This window comes from Venturia canescens, chromosome 4 (assembly GCF_019457755.1).
Source record: "Venturia canescens isolate UGA chromosome 4, ASM1945775v1, whole genome shotgun sequence".
Lineage (NCBI taxonomy): Eukaryota > Metazoa > Arthropoda > Insecta > Hymenoptera > Ichneumonidae > Venturia > Venturia canescens.
Genome location: NC_057424.1, coordinates 17,622,174 through 17,641,732, shown reverse-complemented (window position 1 = coordinate 17,641,732; position 19,559 = coordinate 17,622,174). Strand labels below are relative to the sequence as shown.

The 19,559-nt window shown below is 40.2% G+C and overlaps 1 protein-coding gene across 22 annotated transcripts in view; it reads left to right on the top strand.

The window, feature by feature from the left end:
- Positions 1-19,559, top strand: part of CaMKII (Calcium/calmodulin-dependent protein kinase II) — a 103,393-nt gene that overhangs the window by 53,364 nt on the left and 30,470 nt on the right. For 12 of the 22 annotated variants that reach the window (XM_043416720.1, XM_043416718.1, XM_043416723.1 and 9 more), the window contains exons 4-10: positions 7,259-7,313; positions 8,062-8,200; positions 8,587-8,689; positions 10,564-10,742; positions 10,986-11,108; positions 11,397-11,480; positions 12,360-12,402. In XM_043416720.1, coding sequence (XP_043272655.1) covers positions 7,259-7,313; positions 8,062-8,200; positions 8,587-8,689; positions 10,564-10,742; positions 10,986-11,108; positions 11,397-11,480; positions 12,360-12,402 — 726 coding nt within the window. Of the gene's footprint in view, positions 1-7,258; positions 7,314-8,061; positions 8,201-8,586; positions 8,690-10,563; positions 10,743-10,985; positions 11,109-11,396; positions 11,481-12,359; positions 12,421-19,559 lie in introns of all 22 variants that reach the window. The other 10 variants (XM_043416715.1, XM_043416717.1, XM_043416714.1 and 7 more) reach the window with 1 other exon arrangement.

Genomic DNA, 19,559 nt, shown 5'->3' with positions numbered 1-19,559 from the left:
AATTGCATTTCCGTTGAATGGCTCTCGTCGTTAAAAATTTCCCGTCCAGTTACTTTTTTCATGCTTAAAACTCCTGTAAATATTGCTTTTTTATTTTCACCTGTAAGACGCTTTGGAAAATGTTCGTTGCACGAATGCCCGCGGGAAGAAGTTATGAATACATGCGTCAATAAACCGTTCGGTTTCTTCTCTCATATTGAATGATTTATAGCCTCGATTACGCTTTTTTAAAAGCTTTTTCGTACGTACAGAGTCAGGAAAAGCTCGGGACAAAAGTGTACGGATATATCTGTACGTAGGTAAGCCTAAAGGAGATCCCACGAGGCCAATACCCGTTCGATTATTAATGTGCAACTCGCGGACACGAGATCGTTCCTTGTTCCATTAGATTGTGGGCGAAAAGGGGATTGGGAATGGGCAAAGTTGCGTCTCGACCCCGACAGCATATCCTCGCCATTACGCTCGCGTGGGAGTTGACCCTAGAATCGTGTTTTTCCCCTCTGCAACGACTCTCCATCATTTCGTCTGTACGACATCTAGATACGAAAACTTTTACCTCATTAATACGTAACTCGTGTTATTAGGGCACACTCGAATAAACTTTCCGAATCTCAAAACCTTTGGTTTTTCGAGCTCTTCAAAATCTATCTTTCCATTCCTCTTTTCGATATTTGCATTGAGAACTTGTTAAAATTACTCGTTTCCACCGAAATTTTCAAGTTTTAATGAACAACGAAAAATTCATTGACTTTTATAAATTGACGTAAATATAAATTTTTAAAATCGACGTAAAGAATGGAAATTTCGAACGAGCGTCGCCGCGCTGGAGCGCCTCGCGACACTATTTACTTATTTTTATATTTTATTGTCTGGCGTCAATTCACATCGGTCGGAGAATCCTGAGGCGAATACGAATATCGTGCGAGAAAAAAGCGAATCCCCAGCGTGACACGAGTGAGAATGAATGCCAAAAAGTGTGGGCCTCGGATTAACATATAGTATACGAGAAACGCGTTGGGTCGGTCGATGATTCTCGGCTTTTTCGTCAATCTCTCCGTACCTACGTATACACGCACTTTTATTTTTTCATATTTGTATGATTTTACCTGGCCGTATATATCCATGACCTTAACGCATCGAGGTGTGGTCTCACGAGGATCGATAACGCTTCCCTTGCTCTCGTTCCAACGCTCTTTCTTCTTCTCGTTTTCCCCCAACGTATCTCTCTCTCTCTCTCTCCCTCCCTTTTTCTCGTGATCACTTCTCTCCCGTTTTTCCGGAGATCCATGTGGCTGCGTAGGGACGTTGACTTTTCCTTCGAGCCGTCTCTTCCAAGGGACTTTGCATTCCTGCCATCGAAATATTTACACACATATCTCAGCATTTCGTACATTTTCTTGCACTCAACGCTCCCAAGAATATCTATGCTTGCTTGCTCTTGAAGATGGATCAAGAAGCATTCGACAAATTTCACTCTCACTCGCTGCCATTCCGAATGAACCAATCATTTTTCCCATTTTCTGCCTACGAAAGTCTTCGCCTGGAAAAGTTGCCTGTTGCACCCTTTTCCTCCGGATCGCTGAGTTTCCTCTCGACTCCGTTTACAGGCTCCAAGACTTTCGATGGATCTTAAAAAAATCCCTTTTTTCCACTCCGATCAATATCCTCCAACCGAGAAAAAATTTTCTGGATTTTCCTGTACCATTCTGCCACTTAATCAGAAGACGATGAAAAAAACAGTTAAATAAACAGATTCATTGAGCAAAAACCCTTCGACAGTACCCTCCCCTTTGGATTATATGCATTTTAAATTTTTATGATGCCCAGTAAAATTGAGGCAGCTTTTTCACAAATCGCAAAATACTCACCAATTATTAGGCTCCAGTCGTTTAATCATATAAACGAAACTCGATAAGATACAAAATTGATGAATAAAATGAAATTTAAAGTCGAATTAAAATAGCTTAGCCGATTTCAATTAACGGTAATTCTGAGAGAAAAAAAACGAATCATCAAGACTTTCTCATCCACTATAACGAAGAGTTTCATTCAAGGTTTCTTCGTCCGAATTATTTTAATTAGTAATTTTATTACTGCTGCTTAATCTTCCGTGATTCCAGCGCCTCCCTTCAAGCATGATTTATCAAAAATAAATTTCATATCTTGGAAGATAATATTGGCTCAAGTTTTCGTGATAATTAATAATGCATGCAGGCATATGAAATATATTGCTAGCGTTGCATAAGACAGAGAAAGATAAATGCTGGTGGACGAGCTCGCCAAGGTGTGGCTCCACGGCAGTAGTAGCGGCAGTAGCAGTACAGCCCGATCGATAGTTCCCTGCCTCTACCCTCGTATTCCGTGACCTGGTGCTTCTTTGCCACACCACCACCATCACAGTCGAGGGGAGTGAACAACGAGAAAATTTTGTAACATCTTTCCTCGTCTCGACGTTATTTCTCTTCTGACGGATTATTTTTTTTTCACTCGCACCCCAGCAGCAGTCGATCGAACTCTCGGTCGTGCGGTTACCTTTGAAATCGGAAATCCGATGGGATCGCTTGATAAATTTTTCATCGAGTCCGCAAATATCGTATTATGTGTATTTTTAAAGGGACGGAGTCCATTCGGGGATGAGAAGAAACGAGATTCTCCGTGATTTTCGTCTTTGAGCCAGACGAAATCCGCGTCGCATACGCGACGTTTGCTGAAAATCTTTAGCTCCGTCGTGCGCTGTAGCTCGTCTGTGCTGTACATGCTCGAATTGTTGTCGCAGTCGTTGGGACCAATCCCGAGTAAGGCGGGACGAAAAATATCTCGAATAAGACATTATTCGTTGGATCTCGCTTTCGGCGTTCAGTCTCATCATTTTTACTCGATTTTTTTATTTCGTGCGCTTTCGTTTTAAAACATTTTCAAGTTTTCGCCCCAAAACACCTCCCTCGGAAAAGCCTCATTTTGTATTTTTCGTTTTTTCGATCTATAAAAGTTGAGCAACCAAATTTTCAAGCGCAAGTTCACGCATTGAAGATACACCTCCGCTGATGCTCTCTCGAATTTTGAACATCCCAAATCCCGAAAGTATAATTGGTTCTGCTTGAGAGAATAACGCCTAGCGAAAAAGCAGAACTACACCGTCTGCAAGCTTGAAGGAAAATTTATATTTTTGTTCGACCAGTCGAGGAAATATTCTCAGTATTCTTCCCTGAGTCCAGAGACGCAGATCCGAAATTTAAAACTATCCGGATGCCTGCGGAACAATTGGAAAAAATGAGCAAAAATTGAAGAATCTTGGCAGGATAAATTGGCGTGAAACGCCTCGTATATCCACTGGTACATGAAAGCTTGCCTCAGGGGATGATAAGTAGGGCTTTTGAGAAGGGTGGCTCACGATTTATTGGGACTCACAGCCCTTCCCAACCGCGATCTCTTTCTGTCACGTAATGCCTCAACTGTACGAACTCGTATTACTTCTACCAACTATCCTTACCGCGACTCTTTTCATCTATTTTTTTTTCTCATTTTATTTCCTTCACTTTTTCCCTCCCGGAACTCGCTCCACGGATCTCGTATTCGATACTCAATCTCACCTCTTGGAATTCGTCACCATTCATCTCTCCTTTTTCCATTAATATATTAAATAACGTGCAACGCCCATCGCAGTTTTCTCGTAGCTGGATATCATGGAACCGGAGATCTCCGTGCGTTAAAATATATATTTGATAAATACTATTTTACGATCGTTGCAAAAGTGTGCGTGAACAATATCAATGTAAGGGAGATTTTCTGGAGAAAATAATTCTCGGCGTACTCGATTGAAATCGTTTTGAAAATATATTACAAAAATGGGTATTCGATGAAAAAGTACATTCCCTCGCCCAGATGCGGACATCGTACTTGAGGAAGTTTCCACCCGGCGAACCTTCCACCATATTTTTCAAGAAGGAAAGAAAATTGAATAGCATTGAGGAAAATGGAAATGGCGATTCTCGGATTTTTTCAAGTGCACCTATTTTTCTTCGTCCTTTTCTTCTTTTTTCATCCGAATGCTTCGGTCGTTTCGTAAGAGCAAATTGGTACGTATCGTGTTTTCGTTGGGAATTCGATGCTCCGGACACGAGAGACATTCAGGAACTGTCATTATTCGTTGTTTTTTGTTCTTCTTTTTATCTCCTCTCTAGATTTTTCAACCCTCCGATGCTCGCGTGACAACGCGTTATTACGCGCAACTTACCGATCATAAATCGCGCGTGTATATTCACGCGAAGGAAAAATAAAAGAGAGAGAGAGAGAAGCGAATCGAGCGATGCGAATGAAAAAAGCAGAGAGTCGAAGAGATGAGTAAATATATCGTCGGGTAAACACGCGGTGAAAGGAGACGTTGATCGATGATGAATTAATTCAAGACTCGGCGATCTGTAGGACCGAACTCGAAGACAGCCGCGTGTTCTAACGCATCTAGACTCAGAAACGAGACTTTTCTTTTTCCGTCATTCACTTTTTCCACTTCCATTACCTCTTTCCTTCAGATTTTCTTCCTCCTCGAGCCTCATTATTCTTTTCCGGCAAATTCCTTGCTTTTTTTACCTCCGCAGCTCAACTCGTCGAGAGAGGGTTCATCGCGGGATTGGGGAAGCAACATTTTATTCATCCTCAAATGTCGGGAGGGTACGCGGAGGGGACACAAAATAATACATTGATCTTTCGCCAATGTTTCCCTGCTAAACCGCACTGGAGCTTGCAACTCGTTCATTTTATCGACGAGGATCTTACTCGTCATCAATTTACCCATTTCTAAGCGTCACATTCACATTTTTTCGATAACAACCCCCTGGAAATAAACACGAAAGCAATCCCTTTTTTTGTTTGCACCCACTCTTGACCCCGAGGCTTTTACCGTGTCTGGATATCTCTCAAATGAAAGTGAGCGAGAGAGAGAGAGAGAGAGAGAGAGAGAGAGAGAGAGAGACTCGAGCTCGAAACGACTTTGAGCATCCAAGACTCGATGTATTCGATCCAGAAGAGGAGAGAGAAAATCTGTGCGGGAGTGCTTTCGACTCCTTATCAGGTGACGAACGCGACGGCCAAGGCTTTTTATACCTCGGCTTTTTATAAAGGCGATCCTATCTTTGGTTCAAAAGAAAATCGAGCAGGAATCTTCGTACAAATATACTTTTATGTATTCATGTATATGCGGATGAATAATATTGGTTCAATCTTTCAATTCTTTTTTACTATTTTCAGTACAAAAGAATTCCTCTAGGACGATGCGCTATCTTTGTCATTCGTTTATTTTTATGTACTAACTTTATGCACGCGTATATAAAAATGTAGATGGAAGATCACAGCAAATATGAATACGGAAGATTCGTAAATGATGTCTCGTGGACTCGAGACAGCATCGTTTTCGAGGACTTCTTTTGCAGCGAAGAACTGGAAAAGGTGGAAAAGGTACACTCGCATCTTGTATAAAATCTGAGTGGGCAAAGTGGTAGAATAAACTCCTCAAAAACCTGCTTCTGTTTATAAAATATTTCTTATTTCCACGTGCCACTTTTCCCTTCTCAATCCCTTCGCTATTCAGAATACTGAATTCGAAGGGAAATACAAAATTTTCTCAATGCCCTCGAGCATAAAAATTCTCCTCCTTCATTTTTTTTCGATTTCAACTTTTCGATGCTTCGAAGCTCCGTCAAATTCATCCGATTGAAATAATCGTCTGTTGTGGTTATCAGCCACTGACTAACTGTTTAATTTATATGCTAATGTCCACCCCCCTTTCCCAAAAAAGGAGATCAAAGAAAAGGCTTTTCCTCGATTCTCCATCGCTTCGGACCGTCGAGTGTTTCCCCCTCACATGTCAGCCGCCCTCGTTTCGTCTAACTAGTGAAAAAAGAACGTTATTGAAAAATGTGGCGCCAGTCATCCTGGAAAACAGCGGGTGCTGATCTCGTTCAGACGAATTCTTAACGTCCAAGTAGATCGAACCCTTGTGTGGGCGGACGTCAATTGCAAATTCAGAGCAACAGAAAATATGTAAAAAGAATTTCGATGCTCCGAATCTTCGAAAATTGTCATTCGAAAGGCTTTTTGGGTTCCTTCCGTTTCAGTGTTTCCTCCAAAATTTGAGCTTTTTTTGGAAGCGAAAACTGCTCGGGTCAGCGGGCTTCGTGTCGCATTCCCGTTGAGGCGACTAATTTTGATTTTCAATATCATCGAATCATGTCCGAATATTTTCGTCTAAAATCTCGATCAGCCGTGCCGGCGAGGAAGCAATTTTGCTCGGAATTATCTACTATACCAAAAGCGAGAATATCAGGGTCAAGTTTGAAGCAGAATGAAATACCAGGATTTGCGGCGCACTACTTGCTTTCTGTCGTCTACTATTGTACCAGGCTAAACAACCATACGGGCAAACGGTCTACATTACTGTGTGTATCCCTCGAAGCCCTCAGGCTCTCTCGTAACTCGCACACCGGCAAATTACTCGACTAATTTAATTGGAAAGCGCAATATCGTCGAGGAAACCCGAGTATATAGCGAATCGTTACGATTCTCCGTGTCTATTCTCTTCCCTTTTCTCTCTTCTTCTTTATCTTACTCTCCCAAGGACTCTTTCGTTGATATATCAGATAGTGAAAATCGGATCGACGGATGATTAGCAAGCGTCGATATTAGGGTGTTCCAAAAAAAAAAAAGTTTTTTTCCCATCATGTCAAAAGAGTTTTTATGAGGTATAGCAAAATTTCTCCTGCAAGGGCAGCTCCATATATTTCGATTCTACGAGACGCTCAAGAGATTTTCGTTTTTCCATACAAATAACACGTCAAAAATTTTTTATCTGTTCTCTTCAAATAAAACTATTGAAAAAATGTTTCCTACAATTTCAATGGACCTGTTTTTGTAGGAAATTAAATTCTCTACAAAGAAGCTCCGATGTAATTTTCTCATGAACCTAACGGGTAAACCGTTATCAGACCTTGAATTCGGGCAACTGAGTTTAATTTAATTACAATTAATTCAGCAACGCATTTTCCTTTCCACTGGACCTTATTGGATAATTTATATATTGTTTTTATCCTGCGAATGATTACCCAGTTGTTATACTTCCTAGAAACTTTTGAGACGATAGGGCCGAAAAAAAAAAAATAAAAAATGTTTTTTTTGGACCACCGTACGATTTCTTTCAAAATGTATTAACGAACATCATTTTTTTTCCACGTTTTTAAGCTCCTCGAACTTTTGCTTTCTGTTACAGTACGATTACACGAAAGTATACAAGAAGAAAACTGCCACTACCTCGTCTTCGATCTGTGAGTATAAATTTCATTGAAAGGCCAGCACTGAAATCGAAGGATTTTTCCAATGTTCAAGTTTTTTCAAAAATTCACTATTTTCCTTCGGAGTTATTTAATTGATTTTCCAGAATCAAGATTTTCGTAATTTATGATCTACGAAAATTCTTTAATGTCGCGCTGTGTTTGTTCGCCGGTTATTTTGTTACCGATAAATATTTTTTCCATTGACGCGAAAGGCAGCAGCTTGCGAACTATTCGTTTAGTCAATACTTTTTTCCTTTCATTCACGCCGTAATTCTTGGCCGCATAGCGTGTTGAAATCTTGACAATCGCACGCGAAAGGAGAGCAAAAAATCTGAGGGTATTGCGTCGATCGAATCCGGGCGCCAATAGAGTATGTTTCTTTCTCTTCCTTGTTTTTTTTTTTTTTTTTTTTTTTTAAATTTATGCGATCTCAATGTCCATTGATTCGATAAATAGTTGACAGTATCCGAACGATTTCGTTGCCTCTCTTTCCTTCAATCTTATGCAACGAGAGAATTTATCGGTTTCACATCTTTCTTCGACTGTGATTTTCCAGTTTTAATTTTTCCATTTTTTTTCGCAACCGAGCGCTGCTGCGACACGAATTGTAATATTCCGAGTCCCTTGACCCAGCGAAAAAAAATGTTTCGAAGAAATTGAAATGTAATTTTTGGAAATGAGATCAAGAGAAAAGCCTTTCAACGAGCTTGTTAATTCATTGTTTTTCAACGATTTTTAGAGTCACCGGTGGTGAACTCTTCGAGGACATAGTTGCCCGTGAATTCTACAGCGAGGCAGACGCATCCCACTGTATACAACAAATTCTCGAGAGTGTTCATCACTGCCATGTCAATGGAGTCGTGCACAGGGATCTCAAGGTTTGCTCGAACATTTAAGTCTCTTCGTTGTGCCGGTAAACCGAGTTTTCATACCCGCCAAACGAAGCCTTGTTATCATGCATAAATTAAAAAACGATTCAACATTTTCACCAACATTCATGGAGCGAGGACTTGGCATTTCACTTAATTAAAGGAAAATCAAATTATTTGCATTACGTTCGATCTCCATATTGTAGAAATGACGTTTTGACGTGCCGAAAAAATTCATGTTAGTTTGGAGGACAGTAAATTGGTGTTTATCATTTGAATCGAATGTTGAAAAAAATTGAAAAGTCCCAGCACACGTTGAACTGAGGGATTTTTCAATTCATTTCATCATCCGACCGAGAGAAAGAACATTTTTTTCAAATTAAAATGATCGGCAGCCGGAGAATCTGCTACTGGCAAGTAAACTCAAGGGAGCGGCGGTTAAGCTCGCGGATTTTGGACTCGCGATTGAGATGCCGAACGATGCACAGGCGTGGTACGGTAAGTTCAACTCCTCGGGATTAATGCCTGTTCTTAAACTTTCGCCACAATTTTCTTCGTGTACGTTTTTTTTCTCACGTTTTTTTATTCGTTCAATTTTTTTTCCCTACCCACGTCCCGTCTCTTTTTTTCCAACTCTTTCTTCGACTCTGGAAACTTTGCGTGAGCTGGTGAAAAAAGAGCGAGGAAGAGGTGGAAAAAAGACGCGCGACGACGAAATAAAGAGAATTGAAGCAGCGAAATACCATTTTTTTCTTTTTCTCATTCTTCCTTTATCAAAGTAACGCGGGACTGAAGTTTCGACCCCCCGGATCTCGCACGAGCTCGCGCCGCGATGATGCCTCTATGAGTTTTTCTTCAAAAGTTGTTTTCCTCTGGAAACTCAAGAAAATCCCCTACCCCGTGTCTACTACTTCATACCTCCCATGATTTTTGTAGAAATTTCCATATATTTATGTACAGGCGGTGTCAGATCGAATGGTCAATACTGCGGAAACTTCAGTTTTGAGTCGAATTCCAAGTCAAATTGTTTTTTACACTCAATACGATTCTCACACAATTTGCCATTGCTTCGTGACTCCCGATATAAATTGACAAAACTCACTTCATTAGTTTGTACCAACGAAACCCTCGGGAAGGACGAATTTTTCTGTATTTCGTGGTTTCGCTCATTTCGATAAAAAATTCAAAACACCAACGATTCCTCGAACATGATGTCATCGATCATGGTACTGACCATTCGACCTCGGACGCAGACCGTGTCTGAATTGCAATCAATGGACACATAAATTCAATTCACTGAATTCAATGCTATAGTCTCTCCAATCGCAAGTTATTTGCGCACTGTTTTACATACCGAAACTCTGCAACGTAACTAATGTAGTTCATGCACGAAACGATTTTCTTAAGAGAGTCTTGAAATTTCGACAGTGTTTAAATGGGTAGTCGACTGACACGCATATCAAATTTTAAAGAGTTCGTCTTATTGGTTATTGAGACAAATGCGTTTAAATATGAATAAAAATACACAGGGTTGTAGGGAACATGCGTTAAAAATCGTTCATCTTTCCATACAACGAATGAACGCTTCTTGCAAAGTTTATGAAAAAGTACACAATAACAATGAAGTATATAATGAAGGTTTGGGAAAAAAATCGAGACGATTGTCTTACTAGTAATAAAGAGTTACGTTAAAGATTGAACGAAATTGGTAACGAGCCCTCGTACAACCTCACATTTGCTCATTTCGGCATTTTGTTGCTGTCACAGCCTTCTGTCTTTAAATTAATACTTTTTTCTTCATCCATTTCCCTTCGTGTTTTCCCTCTGCGTTCTCTAAAGCGATTTTTGCATTAAAAAACATAGTATTTTCGTCAGGGACGAATGAAATTTGGGGTTCAGTCAGTGATGGATCCCCACTTAATTAATGGCTTGTAATTTCATTCGCCAAATGATAAGTTGAAAAAGTTTATTGACAGTTTCGAATTAATAACTCTGACATTAATTTAAAGTGATTATATCTTTAATCAGGGAGTAAAAATCGATCGAATTTAAACACCCATAAAATATTATTCTTCGGGCATGATCTACCTTGAAAACAGTGTTTCGATGTCATCGAGCCTCACCTTTTTGATAGCAAATATCGATTTTAGAAAGAAAATAATCACGAGCAAAGATTCCCTTCGTCAGGGCATTCCGATCATCCTTTTCGTCGATGAATTATCTCATTTTCTGTACACGTTAATTCCACGATTACCCACATATTTGTCCGACTAATTGCAATCGAAGAAATGAAATGGTTGGTGAGAATGATATTGAGAAACTGGTGGATTTGGAGGGGATGAAATTGATTGAAAACATTGATAAATTCAAAGGTTTCGCCGGAACGCCCGGCTACCTGAGCCCCGAAGTTCTCAAGAAAGAGCCTTACGGCAAACCAGTTGACATTTGGGCATGCGGCGTTATACTCTACATCCTCCTAGTCGGTTACCCTCCATTCTGGGACGAGGATCAAAATCGATTATATGGACAAATCAAGTCTGGGGCGTATGACGTGAGTCCGATAAAAACAAAAAGCACAAATAAACAAGTGAAACAGACAACACGAGCGACCGGAAACTCCGTCGCCAAGCACAATTATCCATTGTTTATCAAAACAATTTCTCATAGAGAAAACGATTTCAATGGTTTTTAAAATCATTGACGATCGAACAAATTCATGAATTGCCAAATGATTTAGAACAACGAAAAACTGATCGATCGTCAGCTCAGCCTAACGTGACGCCTATTATTTCAGTATCCGAGCCCTGAGTGGGACACAGTCACGCCAGAAGCTCGAAACCTCATCAATCAGATGCTCACGGTGAATTCAGGAAAGCGCATTACCGCAGGAGAAGCGCTCAGGCACCCATGGATCTGCGTAAGTTTCAGGGAAATTTCTCACTCCGAATAGTCGTCTCCACTCGTTTTTTCATATTCTGTCTCCGAGGATCGAGCTCGAAAATGAATTTCGTTTCCTTATTCCCACCGCGTCAAATATTGAATCTCACCGTTTGTTCTGCAAAATAATCAAAATTTCTCCAGAGTCAATCGATCGTCATTTTGGATCAATTGATATTCGAGCAGCTCATTTTCCCTCCAAGTTTCAATTCGACACCGTTCAAACGAGCTTAATAAACAAACATTTGGTTTTGTTGTGACATTTCAGCAACGCGAACGCGTGGCATCTGTCGTTCACAGACAAGAGACCGTCGACTGTTTGAAGAAATTCAACGCAAGGCGCAAGTTAAAGGTGAGTACGCGAATGGAATGAGAGAGAAGACAAAAAAATTATTTACTCTAACGTAAGCCGAGGCCGGCCTTGTCCAAAGCTATAGATCTATAGATCCGTTATTGCCTTCGTAATAATACAGTTTGAACTTTTTGATACAAGCACAAACACACTCAAAGTCAAACGAGCACACACGTAGACCGGGCACGGAATTATTGACAACGCTGGCCATGCCTCGGCTAAGAGTACACACGTGTGGGGAGAGACAAGGCAGTTCGCTTCGGATTCTTAACCGGTCGTGACGCCTTTAATATCGATCAGTTCGACTGTTAGCTCACCGTGCGACACAAAAAACGCGAACCAATGCTCGTAAACTTGAATAAAAACGGAATAAATCGTTTATTTGGTTATCTCAAGTTCGCTCTTCTCTCCCGACAACGCGATGAAAACACTCCGCAATAAGTTCTCCTTCTGTAGACATCACCGGTCGTCAACGTCCGAGGTTCAATTTTTTCTTTTTTTTCTTTTTCATCAAATGCGCGACGTACGCCAAAAACGTTCAATTCGGTTCAATATTTTCGTGCGTACTCGATGAAAAAAGTGTGCAAATCATAAATTTCATCAGCTTTACGATTTTATTTTTCCGATATCGTTAGATCCCGCGGCGTCTTCCAGCAAGATATATTCTAGCGCATTTCATAAAATTACACTTGTGCCTGATTCAAATTTCACTATTCAATCGACAAAAAAAATCTTTCGTTTACCAATTTAACTGAGTAGCAGTACTAAGATTGAAAAAAATTGTGACGCGAATTTAATCTCAGTGGTGCTCTTATGAGCTCAAGTTTAATCACCTTAGCGAGGATATTTCTCAATTTTTGCGCGTTTTTTTTTCAACAGGGCGCTATTTTGACGACGATGATCGCGACGAGGAACTTTTCCAGTAAGTATGATGCACAGGGTGAGTACCTCCGACCCTCTTCTCGGCGCTACGTATATGAAAGACATAAATATATCTATATATATATATATATATATGTTTATATAATTATATATACATATATGAGTCCTGATGGAACGTACTTATGGCGTTTCCTCTAGCACATGATTAAAAAGTCCTTCGTGTCACATTATTGCATCAAATGTCGTTTCCCCGAGTCCTCTCACAGCATTCACACTTTCACTTCATCGATGTGAGCCCTCGTTTTTTCGTGTACGACACAGTTATTCGACAAAATTATATCGACGTTCGACGCTCTACTGGGCGAAATGTTCTCGTCAATATGGAATATTATTTTTTGTCTCTTTGTCACGGGAACGAATTTTTAATTGCGTTCATATAGAATATGCATTTTTTCATACGTGCTTGAAGAAGATGAAATAACATTTTTCTCTCGCGTCTCTCGTCAAAATTTCGTCACATATCGATCTCTCATTCCCCACTCGAATGATAAACCAAATCTTTTCGCGGAGACAAAAAAGCTCGTCAATAAAAACAAGAACACATTTTTATTGCTCGGGTGTTGGTTTGAAAAAAGGGAATCGTTGAGAAGTTTCGAATTTATTGGCAAGCGAATCCTCGTTCGTTAATTTCGCGTCAAGCTTGTCGAGCATTCGTTTACTATTTCGAATATTCTGTCTTCATTTTATGCGTTTTCTCTCTCTCTCTCTCTCTCTCTCTCTCTCTCTCTCCACGAACCGTAACTGTATCATGGTATGTTCGTCCACAATATCCTAAATATGTATGAGTATTTTTCCTCCTGCTCCCCCCCCCCCTTCCGCCACAATACACAAAACAAGAAAAATGGATTTACTCGTTGTTCTCAACGAATGAATGAATCAAAGCGATTCCATTCTTTCTTTTTCTTTCGTTATTTTTTCATCTCGTAGTACAACATCGAGGACAAAAAAAGATATTGAAAATTTGAATTAATCATTTTCGTCGAGCCACTGGAAACGCAATTTCGTATGTGAAAATTGTAAAACAATGAAAAACAAAAAGCATGACGAAAAAATTGAATTAATCGACAAACCTAAACATTGAGCGAGTCGTTTGTGAGGAAAAAAAAATAAAAATAAAATGGAAATAACTCACAGAAAAACGTCTCGATTCGTTCAAAGTAATTTGAGATCATTACGATCGTTGGATAAATCCATTTATCTCGAAAAATGTATAAAGACACTGTAAAAATAATAACATATAAACGAGAATGCATTATTGTCGTGCACTTTTGTGGATATGAAAACTTTTCGATGACCTATTATGGCACGCTGTTACCCGATAAATTAACAACTATACATATCCACAATCACTGTTACGAAACAACATGCGTTGTTATCGCAACAATTGTAACTCGATCGTCTGACTCGAGATTAGTGAGATTAATAACTGGGAGACGATTTTAGCGAGAAGCCTCTCGGATTCGATAACTATGGCGAACATTATGTTGTATCTGTCGTCCCTGCCTCTCGTGTATCCAGGAACCTCGTGGAATGAATTAATCGTAAAGATGAAAGCAACCCCGACTACGTTTCCACATAACACGAATAAGTCTGAGGTGACGAGCCTCGACCGAAATCTCCTCATATTTTATCCATTTTTTCTTCCTTCCATTCGAAACGAATCGCAGGGGAGTGGAGGATCCGCCAAATTGTGTTATGTTTTTACTTCTTTTGTTCGTGATATATTTTCATTCAGAACGAATGCAATTTAAATTATTGTTCCGACAGCAATAATTCCCGTGAGTTTGAAACCTTTGGGAATAACTCGGAAATTTCATCTCCCCTACCTGCCAGGATTTCGTTTTTAACTTCGTGCTTTTTCCATCACTTTTTCACTCGAATCTTCTCTTCTCAAAGCCGCGAAGATCGGACTCGGCACTAGTCGCCCCGAATAATTTTGGGTCCGCTCAGCTCAGCTGAAATCTCGTTACGTTGCATCGCGTCATGAGCGCAAGACAAATTTCCAAGCATACGATATTATGCATCCGCTCACGTTGCACATTGGTGCACCTCGAGCATAACGAGGCTGCCGGAACGACGATGTTAATACTGAGCGTCCGTTGATAATGAGCGTAACGTGAAAACGTTGCTGGAAGTGTGGGAAAATAATTCCCAGAATAGTCAGGTCAGAAGTATTGAAAAATGGGAAAGAAATTAAAACAAAGTCTGGCGATCGAACTTATGTTCAGTTTTTCAAACGTTCGAACGTCAAAAGTTCACTGGAGTCACCGCAAGGCATTTTAAAATCATGCTTTCTTCAGAATCCAAAAAAAAAACGTTATTCCTCGACTCGAAAAGTCTGAATGGTCGTCGTCGAGCCAAGTCCACGTCGCTCGTTCCGGCGGCTCGGAGTCTCGGCTTTACACCGTCCGCGCGGCAAAGACTTATTTTTTGCAACATTGATACACCCACCGGAGGCGTTGAACGCGTTTAGCTCTGAATTCGTGACAGGCTGTAAAGCTTGGTCGTTTGGTTTTGTAGGTGACGAGTTGCGATAGGGAAGTTGAGAGCGCAAGATAAAAAAATGAAGAGACGAAGTATCCGGGCTATAATTTCTTTGTCCGTGGGCATTGACAGAGTCTAAATGTGCAATTTAAAGTGACGCGGTAGTCGAGTTGAAAGGACAAAAAAAGAACTGGAGAACTTGAACAAGCGTGCGCGGAGCCAAGTTTTTTTTCGATCTGTCACTTTCTTCTCTTTCTTATCATCCCTGACCCCTTCGCGATGCCTTTTTTGCTCTTCTCTCTCTCTCTCGCTCTCGTCGACCGTTTATAAAGACTTGTATAACAACGGTTGTGTACAGTTGCACGATTCTCGGGTATCCGCATCATCGTGTTTCACGCTCCATCAAAACCACGAGTACCCTGTAAACGACCTTGAAGCTCGTATTTCTATAGACATCGCAGATGTAGCCAATCCGGTACACAATCACGATACACCTGCTTCTCCGCACACTCTCTTTCCACCTTGCTGTCTCTCTCTTTTTTTTTTTTTTATAATCGACCTCTCGCCCGCTAACTTTCTTGCACACACAAACCCTCGCGACGATCTCTCTTCGCGTTAGCGCACGGTGCAAGTATATCCTCCCTAGCTCCGTTTATATTGAAGGAAAAACGATCGGAGGGGCTCTCGTTTGTTAGCTTCGGAACTCTGCACACCTTCGATCCTCCTTTCGATCATAAAGACTGCCGCGGGACTCTTACACCTCTCGTAAATTATCGGAAAAGTCTTGCCGGGATACCTTCTCGATATAATCGTCGTCTCTTTTCGCCTCTGAAATACGAGGCTTTTGCAAAACGCCTCGCAACTTTTTCGCCTCAATTATTCGAAGCTTTTCCATTTTATCGGCGCATCTCGTTTTCTTTCGTTCAACATCCGCGATCGGCAGAATTTATGATTCTGGAAAGCGGATGAAAAAAAACGTGGAGTCCTAATTGAAATGAATGTTGAATTGCCACATTTTCAGTTCTCTTCGTTCGGACTTCGGATTGTTGTCTCGGATTTTTTGTTTGAAAATTCCAATTTTCTTCTCATGTCACGGACAGGAGGGAAAAATTGGTTTTTATGTCCCTGAACTCGAAAATTATCTGGCTCCGAGCTTTTTGCCCTTCGCGCGCTCCCCGTCTATCGATTTATTGGGGAATAAAAGGAAGGAGGAAAAATGTGTGCTGCAACTTGTGATGAATTCGAGGATATGGGAGGCGGCGTAAAGTCACATTGTATTGAATTTTCACGTTAAATTTGAACCCCCGCATTGTTGCTGAAACCCGCGAGAGAATGGGACCGAGTTTAGGGTCGTGGTTCAACGAGGTCGGGTCATCCTCGTGAACGTTTCTTCACCCCTTGTACCTCGTGCACTTCAAGGCTCACGGGGCAAATAAATGGAGTATGAAATTCAACATTCTTGGCTCGTTCGTCCCTTTCGTTGGAAGAAAAAAAAAGAAAAGGAGAAGAAAATGATTAAAAAACAGCTGTCGCACTATTGAACTTTTCCTCGAAGACGAACAATTCCTTTATTTTCATTTTCCGATATTCCTTGAAGAAAAAAAAACATTGTTTTTATAGTGAATAACATCCTGGATGATTCTCGCGAGTATGAAATTTTGATTAAAATTATTCTCAATGCCGCTGCGGCACGAGATGACGAACGCGTTTCATTTTAAAATAAAATGCTCGCGATTTTTAAACGCGGATTAAGCCTCGTAACAAAAACATCATAAACATGAATTTTTCATTGATAAACCCCGCGTAATTACGGGGAAACGACATTCTGCGAATGAAAATTCATCAAACTCTCTTCGTTTGAATATTTACGAGAAGTGTCTGAAAAAAAATTGTATCATGAACGATTTGGCCTAACTCGGAAGGGATTGACGTGGTAAAATTACCCGAACACTCTCAGAACGTCGACGCGATTTCGAAGCAATATTTTTTGCCTTCCACTGGAATATTATTATCGAATACTTTTGAAATTTAATCCAATCTCGGCGAGGACTCGAACGTGAGCGTTATTTTCTAGATTATCAATTTTCTGTGTGACCCAGCGTCGCATTCTTGCGCGCCGGGGACGAAAGTAAAGCCGGATGCAGGACCTTTTGTTTTCTAATCAAATTTTTACCGGCCATCGTTCCGCGTCCATGAAAAATCAAGAGCCAATTCAGTGCTTCGAGTAAAAATCGAAATTCGCTTTTCCATCCACCCACAGAATTAGTACCGTCAGATTTTATGCGCATTCATTCTACAAATGATCTCACGATAGGATAAAAATATCTTGTGCATTATTCCAGTGAGCCCAAGTTCCCCCTTATTTGACCCAGAAAACAATCCACGGTTTTTCCATTTTGCATATAAAATCTCAACATCTCCCAAGCAAATAGCTGTGGACAGTAAATTCATAATCGTGAGATCATCTTAAAGCTGAAATGAAAAATCCAAAAATTCGATCCATTGCTCCCCTGGGACTAGAATCTGCCGAAGCCATTATTCCGGTTATGAGAAAAGGTGAGAAGTTGCAAGCTCTCGCACTTGAGTGTAAACGATCTATTTTGGAGAGCAATATTTCTCGATGCTTTGCAACTGATTAATGTCTCGATGGGTAAGGAAACGATCATGGAACGAGGCGAAAGAGTTATATCCCAGTCGCGACGAGGGAAACATCCCTCGCCGCGCCCGATTGTCCCTCGAGTCTCTTGAACTCAGCCCCCAACGAGGATAGAGATGGGAAAGGGATCATTAGATTCTTAATTGGAGCGAATGGTCCTCTCGTGCCTTTGCCACGGGACTTGCGACGACGCGAGACTATTTTTTCCCCTTTTTCTTTAAACACTTCCAACTTTTCCAGCCCTTCTTCCTCCACCCTCTCTTTCCCTATCCATCTTACACTCATAGCCCACCCTCTCGTTTAACTGCAAAACAATTAACTGCCTCCTTCGTTTTATCCGAAGCTCTCCCGCGCGAACTTCGGGACTCTAATGAATTTTCCTTACACGTCAGCTCAGCTTTGCCTCATTTCCACACTTCCGAACGAACCAACTCCAGCTATACATTAAATATACATACATATTTAAGATGATCGAGCCCCGCATAAATATTGTCGTGCCGAAAACTTCCTCGATCTTATACTTCCCCATCGAAAATTAGATTTTTTCGCGGAAAACGAATGTTCCAAGTAGAGAGAAAAAAAAAACAAATAATAAATTGTTATTTACGAACCGCGCGATAATCGATTGTCAGATTTTCATGCATAATTCCGGGGGCCCTCGCGAAAACAGGCTTCTACCGTCAACGCGATTTCGTAGGCGTAATATACTCGAAGAGGAAACATCTGTGGAGGACGTAAACATTTATGACGAATATCATCGGTTGACAAAGCGGTAGACGATTTTTCAATATTTTTCAATACGAAAGGTAATGCCGAATGAAATTTGATTGGAAGATATACAACGAGTTTGCATCGAACTTTGATTTTTTTCCAACATTCCTTGTCTCATGGTTTTCCAAAGTGTTTTATTAATATTTGGATATTTATTAGTTCGAGTGATGCCATGATCGTGAAAATTTTAGAGGTTCAAGGACATTGGAACGAGAACACTGCTAACGCGATGAAATTTTAATAACGACGTCATGATTAATCGCCATATATAACCATGAAAAATTCATCACGTCGATCCCTCATCATTTTTCATGACCCTCGCAACGAAGAGAGAAGAAAAAAAAAGGAAAATAATGAAACGAGTTATCATCGTATCACCAAACTCTCATTTCCTAGATCGATTCATTATTTTAATGAAACTTAAGAGCTGAGCGCCATTAACGCGAATTGGGTCGGAGGTGCTGCGAAACTATACGCTCTGCAGCTCTCACTTTTTAATCATTATTATACTTTTTACCAATACATGTTTTATATCGTAATTCTAAATTATGCGATTTAGCGGTTGAAAAGCTTGTCGATTTAGATCTTCCAAACCATTTGAAAAAATCAACAACGATATTCCTCAATATTTGAACATTTTAAAGAAGTATTAAAACCAATGATGAAATCTTCGTAATGTAACGGGTAAATTAACATTTTTAAACAACAGGGGAAGACAACCCGTTTCTTGTGCACCCCTCGCAAGTGAATTACACGGTGTTTTTGTCGTTGCACTATTTTTCGAGGCGTCGTCGTCACATGATGATCCAATAGCTTGTTCCATTCCTCAGAACATTAACGTCCAACTAAAAATTGTAGAAAATATAATAGACTCCCAGAAAAATTTTTAAAATCAAATAAAACGCTGTCTTTCGTTTTCTTTACTTAATTCAGCGATGCGAGGAATTACTGAAATAATTGTTAAGAGATACCAGTCACATTTGTCACCCACACGAATGCATTCGATTGAAAAGATTTTCGTAGAAAGCTAGAAAAAAAATGTAGTTTCTGTTGCTGTTTAAAAAAAAAAAAAAAAACAAAGAAATGTCGTAGTAATTTGATTTTTCATGTATTGGTATGATTTTTTTTTTTATTTTTTTTTTTTCACTTTTTTTAATATATTTGTTTATTCTTTTGAAAAAGCCTAACGAGCTCGCAATCGATGTTAACCGGATGTTTATGTCTGT